We start from the raw sequence: 10,998 nt of genomic DNA, 5'->3' as shown, positions 1-10,998 counted from the left end.
CCATTAGGAGGAATTGTCACTCCTCTGGGAGCGAGGTTGTCCCATTAGGGCGAATTGTCATTCCTCCTGGAGCGAGGTTGTCCCGGCTCCGCGCAGGCTGAGTGCCGGGCCGAGAGCAATTAACGCGGCTCCGGCGCGGGCAGCCGCCTCTGCCCCGGGCAGCGGGGGCGGGGCGGGCGGGGGCGGGGCGCCCGGCGCGGCTGGAGCCGGTCACCCGGCGCAGCCCCTTCCCCCGGAGCCCGCCTTTCATCTCCCCGCGCCTGGCGCCTGCCCGCAGCCCTGGCCCGTCGACGGCCCCCTCCTCCGCCCCTCCCCCGCCTCCCCCTGGCCGCCGGGATCCCGCGATCCGTCCCGGGGCTTGCAAACGCCGGGGTCCGCGCGCGGTCCCCCACGGTTCGCAAGTAGGGTTTTTGCGCTGGGACCTGCGGTGCGCGTGCGCGGCTGCTGCTCGGGGGGACCCCGAGCGCGCTAAATCCCCGGGAGAGCGCAGGGCTGTGCAAGGACGGGGGTCCGTAAGGAGCGGCCCTGGGCTGCGGTGGGGGACCCGAGGTCCTCAGCTTCCAACCTGCGAGGCTTTGAGAAGCGTACTCAGCGCTTCCTAGCCTTAGGGTTTTCACCGTAAAATGGGGAAAATAATCTCCGCCCGGAGCGGTGTGTTGGAAGAAACAAATGAGATCCTGGAGGGACAGGCACTAAAGTATCTCGCAGAGCGGACGCTTGGCGCTGGTGTTCCATCTGAGACCCCACGGCCCTTCCTACAAATACTGTAGTTACGTCAACGTCACCGAAAACTAACCTTTCTGTACTAAGTGTCCCCTAAACGCCCAAATCAGTCGTCCTCCAAGGGGCTACACCTAAACGGCGACACTTTTAAGGCTGCGCAAAATTCTCAGCCCCGGAGGTTTTACGAAGAACATACCCTGAGCTCCGTGAAGGCTGGCGATGAGCCTCATTTTAGGTTATCCAGCAGGGAGAAAGAAGTCGACAAATAGCTCTGCTACTGCTTTTGATGCGTCATATTCTTTAATTGGTCCCCCACAGCTTCTAGTTACTTTATGTAGCCTATTGAATTTAACTACTATAAGAGCCATCCAAGGTAAGGGTTATCTCTCATTTTAGAGACAAAAAGCTGATTGAGAGAGGCAAAGTAACGCGACCGAGGTCCCGCGGCCGGGAAGAGGTGAATAAAATGGTCAGAAAATGCAGCCGACACAGAAGCAAATGCACCGATGGGGCTTTCCATAAAATGCTAGAATTCTGTTGAGGTTCGACCTTTTTTTCCCAGCAGAATTGAGGCCCTTTGCCGAATTTTCCCACCCCAGCAAGGAGCTGGGAATGGAGAAGGCAGAGGAAAGGTGGGCAGGCTGATTGCCCTCTGGGCATCTTTCCTGCTCATTTTATGGCCAGAGTATGGCATCCTGGTTTTGAATACCAGATATTTATTTATTTATTTATTCCCCCCCCCCCCCACCTCTACTAGTTTCCTCTTTCTAGCTTCATAATTTTCTTTCTCTGTTTGGACATCAGGACCTGAGAGTAGTGAGGGGAACCTGGCTTCTCCTGTCCCAGAAAAGTTCATATTTTAAAATAAAAGAGCTCTAGTTGTCTATATTTTAAAAAATTTTCCCAGGAATGAGCCTGTGTGCCCCTAAATTGACAAATATTAACAGTGAGTTTTCAGGAACAATTATAAAGCAGTGGCTGGGTACAGCCCAACTGAAAGCTGAACCCTTTTGTACACTTTGGCAGCTTAGGGCTAAACGAATTTCAGGTTTGCTTCCAAAATATATAGCCTGCACCTTGCTGGGTACCTCTAGAAGGCACAGAACTTAATCTGGATTTACCTGAACTGTATTTGAGATGCATATCAAGCCAACTATCATCAAGTATGACTCAAGGGGGAAATGCATACATCTCCAGATAGTTTAATTTTTTTTTTTTCTAACTTTCTTTGAGCTTCTAATTTGTTGGGAGAGGTGGAGGCAGGAAGAATGTGCTTGGTGGGAGAGAGACCCAGAGGCTTTAGAAAACTGTGGTTAGGACTTCTTTGCTTTTTAACTTCCTAAGAATCATTTCTAATAAAACTGAATTAATTGGCCAGTGCAGACTGTCTTTACCCCTGAGATTCGGATCATGCCTATCCTGGGTATCCTCTGCCAGCACAGTTTCACTCCAGGCAGAGGTTTTAGTGCATCAGAGAGATGGGTCTGGGGGTCAAGTTTCTAAGACTCTTGAAGTGGGAGGTAGCCTCCAAGTCTTGATCATTTCAGTAATTAAAAACAATGTCCCTTCCGTCCAAGGCTCTGGGAACTGTTTAGCAAGCATCTGCTGTGTGCTAGGCAGAGCTGGGAGACTTCTATTTTATCTCATCACTCCGGGCTAATCGTTGAGATATAGGGAAGAGCAGCTGCAGTCTGGAAAGAGTCATTTGAAGCACTTTGGTCTTGGGCTGGCGGCCTGTGGAGAGATCCAAGGCCTTTGCGCACTGGAAGCTCCCTCTCCCCTGTTCCTGGGCTGGTACAGTCATCACTAAGGCTTTGAGATGTAATTACCCAGGGTATAATTTGGGGCGGGGTGGGGATATGTATGCTTTTTTTTTTTTTTTTTTAAACCAGGTGCATTGAATAAAAATGTGCTTCTCAAAAATGTACACAGGCCTGGGGTGTGCAAGCTCAGAGCCCGGTGTTTCTGAGATTTATAAGAGGAAGGGAAGCACTGGGTATTATCAGCGCCTTTTCCTTCCTCCTCCCCCTTGAAGGCAAACACTGGCACCCAAACACATGACAAATATAGGCTCAAATAAACGCAGGAACACACAATACACATAGTCCCGAGAAAAAAGGTCGGATCCGGATGTCGCCCAGAGAAGAGATTCAAGGGAAAGAAAACACGTGGATTACAGTTTTCTGAGAGTGCGCTGGTTTTGTTCCGAGTGGAAGAGATGGGGGCCACTGCTTTACATTTTCCTGTGGGAACCCATTGGAACACCAGTCCCTGACCACCTTTTGGGCTCTCCCAGGCCCTTCTTCTAGGGGAGTTACAGTAACAGCTGTAGAGCTGTAGAGCTTTTGCCAATGGCGAGATACTCTTAAAAGCTCCATGTATGTATTACTGCCTTGAGCAGGGATGCTGGCCCGTGTCTTCAGCGCTGAGTCCTAAAGTTGTGAAGTCAGCCCAGTTTCCACACATAGTAGGCGCTTCACAAATGTCGTTTGCAATGTCAGGTGCGCATTTTTAAACGTGTTCTGGCGGTGGGCGTTGGGGGCAGTGGCCTGGGTGCGAGGTGCCTTTTCAGAAAGGGGTCAAAAAAGAGAAGAAATGGGACTCGGCGAACTTCCTCTTTAAATAATCGGCCTTAATTACACCATGGACTTTTCAGTTTTGGCGTGATTATAACCCTTGAGGGATCGCCTAATAACAACTCTGCTGACTGCTCCTGTAATTAACTCCTAATTTATTTCAAACAGGGGTGGGGGGGGAAGGCCCCGGCCTCTTCCCGGAGAGCCAATCCGGGGCGAGCGTGCGTGGCGTCAGCGCCAGGGCCGGCGCCGATTGGCTGAGCCGAGTCTCCCACTTCCCCTCGGAGGAAAGGCCCGGCTCCCGGCGCGCCCCTCCCGCCTCCCCCCAAAAAAGTTAGAGTCGCCGCGGCCGGGTCGCCAGCGGAGTCGCGCGCGGGGAGCTACGTAGGGCAGGGAGGTCATGGCTTCTCCGTCCAAAGGCAGTGACCTGTTCTCGTCCGATGAGGAGGGCCCGGCGGCGCTGGCCGGGCCGGGCCCGGGGCCTGGGGGCGCGGAGGGGGCGGCCGAGGAGCGCCGCGTCAAGGTCTCCAGCCTGCCCTTCAGCGTCGAGGCGCTCATGTCGGACAAGAAGCCGCCCAAGGGGGCGTCCCCGCGGCCGGCAGACAGCGCCTCTGCCGGGGCCGCCCTGCGGCCGCTGCTGCTGCCGGGACACGGCGCCCGGGAAGCCCCCAGCCCCGGGCCGCCGGGGAAGCCCTTCGAGGCCGCCTCGGTCAAGTCGGAGAGCGCCGAGGACGGAGCCGCGTGGATGCAGGAGCCCGGCAGATACTCGCCGCCGCCAAGTGAGTGGGCGCGGGGCGCGGGGTGCGGGGCGGGGGGCGCGGGCGGGGGGCGCGGGGCGCGGGGTGCGGGCGCGGGCGCCCCTCTGCCGGCGGGGCCGGACAGCGAGCCCGGGAGCCCCCGCGCCCCCATCGCCGCACAGCCGCGCGCCGGCCGGAGCCAGGACCGCCTCGGGGTGCGCCCGCGCGGCGAGCCCGGGCCCCAGCTGTGCGGGGGGCGCGACACGGCCCGGGACGCGCCGGGCTTGCCGGGCTTGCCGGGCCGCGCGGTCGTGGTTCTCCCCCCCACCCCGGCCCCGCGCCGCGACCGCCTTCCCTAGTCCTGTCTCCCTGCCCACCGGGTTTCTGTCTGCAGAGTGAAGAGGGATCCGCTTTTCGTGAGCTCTCGAGTAGGTGCCAGGCGGAGGCGGAGGCGCCTTCACTTCTTTCAAAGGTCACAGCCCAGCGAGATGTGCCCTCCTCTTAAGGATAAGACTAGCTCAAATCTAATCCCGGGTATTGGGTAGAAATCTTCATCCTCCATGGGTCCCAGGAAGGGGTGGCGGCAGAGACCGATGCCCGGACGAAATGTCTCCCTGCCGTCCCCGAAGCCGGTCCCTTCTTCGCCTGGAGCGGGCTGGGGTCGGAAGCGCGCCGGCCCCCTTGGCTCTTAGCAGTAATTAACAACATTCCAGCGGCGCTTGAGAGTTTACGGAATGATGCTCATTAGTTCACCGGATCGTAATACGGCTGGAACCCCGAAGCGTAGGTAGGGCCACGGGAGCGGTGGTGATTCCCCCTGCAGACACCCGGACTTTAAAAAGGCTGAACTTGCCTGACCCAGGTCACCAACAGTGGCCGAACTGGGCAAGGGGCCCCAGTGCCACACTCTGGTCCTCTGCATGCTGCCCTGACCACTTCTGATCCCCCACCCCAGAGAACCCATCCACACACCTACACCCCGCTTCCTGCCAATGAGGCAGGATGGCCAGCAGGCCCAGGAGAATTGATTTTTTTCCTCCAGCTTTAGCACTCATTTTTGGGCCTGGGTCCTCATGCAATTTGGAGAGGTCTTTCCCTATAGCTCCTTTTATTTCTATCTCTTGGCCTTTAAGATTTCTGTACTCCCTACTGCCCTTTAGAAGAGGTGAGAAAGAGGGTCTGTGGAAGGACTTTTTCCAAAGCTGGGAGAACCACACCTTCCTTCATTTCCTTCAGTTAGCCCTCAAGACTGAGATGCATAGTATTTTGTGAACAAAACAAGGCCGTATACCCGGGAGGCAGTGGCTGTCCCCTCTGGCATAGCTCTCCACCCTGTTAGAAACTCTGAAAGATTCAAAGGGTGTGGAGATTAAGGACTCAAAGAATTTAAACTCAAGTTTGCACAGTGCTTTATAGCACTTTTCACCATATTATCTTATCTGATCTGTGTGGCAGCAGCCAGCCTCCTGGTAACAGACAAGGACATTTCAGCAGAGTTCAGAGGAATCAGCACACACTGAGTTTGGGCTTGACCAACCCCCGCCCCCCTCCCAAACAAAAACAAAAAACGCCTTGGCAATACTTAAGGATCACCTACCTAGTGGTAGACAGGGCTCTGGGCATTCTAAAATTTAGTACCCTGAACCACAAAGCACAGTATTATTTACCCATTTTATCGGTGGTGAAATAGAGGCTCAGCCACTTTAAGGAACTTAATTTGTTAGACAAATAATTGAGTGCCCATGTGTTTCTAGGCCTGGGTCAGTGCCCATCAGCACACCAAGGATTCAGGCCTTACTGGGAGCGGGTTTCCAGAGGTCTGAAATCCCCACTTCCTTAGGCCTTAGCATTGGGAGATGTCAATTCCGCACTTGCTCTGTAAACCCTCCCTTTCCCGCCCCACAGTGAGGATGAACTTCCCCCCTTGAAGGCCCTGGATAGGATCTTCCCAGGAGGAAAATCCTAGATTGTGGAAAAAGGATTTAATTTTAAAACAAAAAGCGGTTCATTAGTGCTCTGGGCCTAGAAATGGCGGTGGAGCCCTGTGGTTGGAATGGTGGATCCAAGGAGCGCCTAGCCTAGCTCGGGAGCCTGGGGCAAGAGGGAGCCACAGGCCTGGCCTGGTTTGTTATTTGGAGGAAGTAGGGTAACTTGCTGTTTTGCTTTGTATAATCGCATCCATCCTTTGGTTTAAAATGGGGTGGGGGAGGTGGGGAATGAGAGGAAGCCTCTTCACTTTATGGCTTTGACACACGTGTATAATCTCTCTATAGCCTGGATTTCATAGTTCAGATGCAGCCTTTAGGAGCAGCTGGGATGACTGTTCAGGGCACAAAGTTCTTGAAAACATAGAGCAGGATCAAGCCTCAAGCACAGACCCTAGGAGCTTCGTACGTGCGTTGAGACAGTGGGGGGTTCCTCCAAGGAGCTAGGTCTGGTTTGTGAAGGGTGAAAGCAGGTCTTCGACAGTGTTGTTAGTTTGTAAATTAAGAAGTAGGTGCCCAAACTCTCTGGCTTATTTAGGGATTAGCATATGCAAAAGTCTAGACTTATGTGTGCCCATCCCTCTCGGATTTCTGTTGATCCTAGAACTTAAGACTTCTTACTTTTTAGCCACTACAGTGATGGTTAATAATGTCTCACTAGGACAAATCCCATTCTTGTTGGAAAATGGAGGATGGGTGGCACTTGTTGTGTCACCCTCAAGTATGAAGTGTAAACTCTTTCTTGGGCCATCGAAGTAACTAAACAAGAAATGCGACATTCTCCCCATGGGTACTTTGGAGTTACTACTGTGGCTACTTTTGGAAAATTAGCATAGCTCATAAAAGCCAAATGCAGAAAATTAATTGTTTAGCATTCCATCCCACAGTTCTACACTCCTGCCCCCCCCACCTCCCTTTGAGGAAAAGAAGCCCAAAGTTAGTTGATCCATGGAATCACAAGGATACCCAGTCCTACAACTTCGTATAATTAAATCCATTTTAAATATGGATTTAAAATGGCTGGAGGTGGTTGGACTGCCTTTATTTTGCTTGTTATTCCCTCTTTCTAAATTCTGGCGACAAACTAATCATTTACACATTTGCTGTAAACCAGAGAATGGTTAGAGATGACTAAAATGTCATCACATGCTCTCAACTTGGAGGCAGCATGATTTCCCCTGACATTTACATTTATGAGTAAGCTAATTTTTCCCTCCTTCTTAGTAAACTTTATATTACAGAAGCACCCGGCCAAGAAACTTATCCCACATCCAGATCTGTAAGATGATGTGTTCAGGTTTTATAATCTGTAGACTGGATGGAATGACAGCCATGTGGTTGTTTATTGCGTGGGGCTGCTCCCAATCCGGAGATGCTATTAATTTACCACAGACCTTATCTGCGCGATTATCCTTCATAAATATGCTGATGTACTCCCAACTTTTCCTGGTGTGGAGAGGGGACCAACCCAGTTTATAGGACCTTTTGTCATTTTTCTTCTTACCGGATTAACTCAGCATCTTAAAGGAGTGAGGGTTGTCATGAACCCAGCCCCCCATTTTTAAAGCCCAGAGAAATTAAGCTCCAAAAGCATGGAGTTTTGTTTCTTGGAGTGCACTTCGGCTCCCTGGACATCAGTTCATTGATGTTCTAGTTCCATCATCCGTCATGCCATGTTTCCCATATAGAAAGTTCTGTACGCTGTTAAGTTCCCAAACTTTTTGTAAAGACTCAATTTCTTAAACAAAGCTATTTATCCATTTAAATAGTGTTCTTCTGTCGCTGCCCCCCCACCCCCACCGTGGATTTGACCACTGGGGCGGCCCCACACAGGCACACCTGGGAGAAAGCCACCTGTGCTAACTGGCTCCCTCTCTGTTCTCTAGGACATATGAGCCCCACCACCTGCACCCTGCGGAAGCACAAGACCAATCGGAAGCCGAGAACGCCCTTCACCACGTCGCAGCTCCTCGCCCTGGAGCGCAAGTTCCGCCAGAAACAATACCTCTCCATTGCAGAGCGCGCGGAGTTCTCCAGCTCTCTGAACCTCACAGAGACCCAGGTTAAAATCTGGTTCCAAAACCGAAGGGCCAAGGCGAAAAGACTGCAGGAGGCAGAACTAGAAAAGCTGAAGATGGCTGCAAAACCTATGCTGCCCTCTGGCTTCAGCCTTCCTTTCCCCATCAACTCGCCTCTGCAAGCAGCATCCATATACGGAGCGTCCTACCCTTTCCATAGACCTGTGCTCCCCATCCCGCCCGTCGGACTCTATGCGACCCCAGTCGGATATGGCATGTACCATCTATCCTAAGGAAGACCAGCTCCATGGACTTGTGATGGATGTTTGTTTAAATGGGTACCCCTTCCCTCTCCAAGAAGGCAGTACCAAGCCAGTACTCCTGCTCTGCAGACCTTGCATGCGCCACCCTAAGCAGCTAGGCCTACGGGGCCACAGACATAGTTTGAATTTGTTCTTTAGGCTGGAGGCACCAAGCTCCATTTTCTTGGTGTAATCTTCTAGATGTCCCCTTTTCACAAAGATTGGCTCTGATATGGTTTTATATATAAATATATATATATAATAAAATATAATGACATTTTTATACAGCAGACGTAAAAATTCAGATTATTTTGAAAGGCAAAATTTATATGCACATGTGTATACTTTTTTCTCTATATCACCTTCCTAAAAGACTGCTTAAGTCCATTTGTTTTTTCTTATAGGAGAGACCAATTATTTGCTAAAATTTTTGACATTTGGGGATTTTGCTGGGATGATGGACTTTTGCTGATGGAAAACAAAAGTTAGAATTAGGCACAATGCATAGGAAGTAGATATGGCGAGATTCCTCAAAGTGATGAGGATACATTGTTTTTGCATTTTTACATACATTGAAAAACTCATTACATACTACCATATTTGGCCCATATTTTTCCCCTCTATCCACATTGTTACAGATTGTTAAAGTTTTAATTTCCCCCCTTTTTTTTGGTAATATCAATAAAAGGGGGATGAGAAGAATCTTGAGAATGCCTTGAGGGTAGCGTGGGACATGGAAGTACTTCCTAATTCCTCTTCAGGCTGTTGCTTAACTCCATTTCAGATCATTGGAGAGTAAAAAGTTAATGCACATCGTGGAATTGATGGTTTCTGTGAAATACTAGGTACAAGTCATTCCTCACACATTGCAAAGGTGATTGGGGGCGGGGAGTGTAGTTAATTCTCTGCTTAAAAAAATAAATATATTGTAACCATTACCTATATGCTAAATATTCTTGAACAATGAATAGATCCAGAAAGAAAAAAAAAATCATGCTTTCTCTGTGTGTGTACCTGTTGTATGTGCTAAACTTATTAGAAAAATTTATTTACTTTTTAACATGTTGGGGGCAGAGGGTAAAGCCATGTTTTGACTTGCTAAAAATGGTGTTGTCAAACAGCCCATTTAGCTCCCTGGTAATTCATCTTTCCATCTTCCCCCCCCAACACCACCCAGTATACGTTTATCCCTTTGAAAGGGTGCCTTGTATAATTTTATATATTTTATTGAAGAGTTATTTCTTATCTCTTATTCTGAATTAAATTAAACATTTGTTTTATTGCAGTAATGTTTGTCCAAACACAGTTATTTTAAAGGATGCTCTCTGTTCTTAGCTGGGTTCAATTCAAAAACGCCACCAGGATTGGAGGAGGGGTTTTTTCTTATGATATTAGTGTGAATCAGTTAAGAGTTGTGCACAGATTCGGCCTGGGGTGAGGGAGTGGATTGAAAATAGCCAACGAAATACTTTTCGAAATGTTTTCCTCTGGCAATTTGTGTTACCCATGGAAAAGAAGTGGAATTGCTATTCGTTTTTCAGACTCTAGTGAAAGATGAGCTTAGAAGTGGAGGGGCTGGGGGATGAGAGGGTTGTAGATGATCAAGAGAAAATCTTGAACTTGAAATCTCCCAGTTACCAAAACAGCAACAGATTTAAAGCTGGGGGGAAGGGATCTATAGCTCTTTGCAAATGGAGACTGTAACTAGATGCATTCCCTGGTTTGGGGGGGGGGTGGCGGGGGTGGATGCCTGCTGCCCTTTCAGGAGTGTGTCAAATCGCATTCCGTTTACCATTCCTAACTCCTTCCAAGGAGATGGACCCCGAACAAATGCTCTTTTTGCTTTGAAGGGGGAAGGTGGTTCATTCAAGTCCCGTTTGCTTTGCAGCCTCCCTTTCCCCTGGGTACAGAACAGGGTCAGACTTGAGTTTTGAGGCATCACTATTTTTTAAAAAAGAAAAAGTCGGCAATGGATGGGAGATGCTGAGAAGGATCTTAAGTTACACTTTTTATTGCACAAATAAATCCGAAGTGGCTACTGATGATACCTTTGGGAGGTCTGTTTTCGGATGAGAAGCTCCAGTGACCCTGGGAACGCGGGCAGATGGGAATGGAGAACTTGAGGAAGCTGAGCGGTGGGGAGATCGGCACCGGGCATCTAGAGGACTGGCGCTTTCGTCTCATTCTCGTTGCTCCGACACCCACTTTGGAGGTGGGCGCCAGAAACTACATTTATTTCCCGGTCGGGTGAAAGCTCCCAGGGTTGGGGCGAGGAGTCTGCGATCTCCCAGCTCGAGCGCCGAGCGTGATCCAAGCCCACGGACCTGCTCCGAAGCTGGGAGCAGATTCCTGGCTGCTCCACCGCTGCACTCCCGAGTCCAGCCCCCAGGAGTGTCCCAAACCTCCCCAGTTTTCGCCTTTGCCATCTCGCTGGGCCGTCCCAGGCCGAACTCCTAATCCGGGTCCGGAATCGCCATCCTCATTTAGGGGAAGCGTTTTGCAAAGGCCAAAGCCGTTCCCGGTTTCGTCATCAGCCGCCAACCTGGGTCCCTAATTAGCCCGTCCACCGAACTTCCTTCCCGGCGCCGCTCGACCCCGCAGCCTCCGGCGATCTCAGCCAGGGTTGGGGATCGGGAGACTCCAGCTCCGGGTTAAGA

The 10,998-nt window shown here is 50.7% G+C and overlaps 1 protein-coding gene across 1 annotated transcript; it reads left to right on the top strand.

Moving 5' to 3' along the window:
- The first annotated feature begins 3,552 nt into the window (after window positions 1-3,552).
- MSX2 (msh homeobox 2) lies at window positions 3,553-9,626 on the top strand. Its single transcript, XM_072824103.1, has 2 exons — window positions 3,553-4,078; window positions 7,908-9,626. The coding sequence occupies exons 1-2, from the start codon at window positions 3,700-3,702 to the stop codon at window positions 8,330-8,332; spliced, it is 804 nt and encodes a 267-aa protein (XP_072680204.1). The 5' UTR covers window positions 3,553-3,699; the 3' UTR covers window positions 8,333-9,626.
- Window positions 9,627-10,998: the final 1,372 nt, after the last annotated feature.

The sequence above is a fragment of the Canis lupus genome, chromosome 4 (assembly GCF_048164855.1).
Source record: "Canis lupus baileyi chromosome 4, mCanLup2.hap1, whole genome shotgun sequence".
NCBI classification, from domain to species: Eukaryota; Metazoa; Chordata; class Mammalia; order Carnivora; family Canidae; genus Canis; species Canis lupus.
The sequence above is the reverse complement of the archived record's forward strand: the minus strand, read 5'-3'. Positions and strand labels throughout refer to the sequence as shown.

Coding starts and splice junctions, on each gene's coding strand:
- MSX2 (XM_072824103.1), top strand. CDS start 3,700: ATGGCTTCTCCGTCCAAAGGCAGTGACCTGTTCTCGTCCGATGAGGAG. Junction 4,079..7,907: donor CAGATACTCGCCGCCGCCAA/GTGAGTGGGCGC, acceptor TCTGTTCTCTAG/GACATATGAGCCCCACCACC.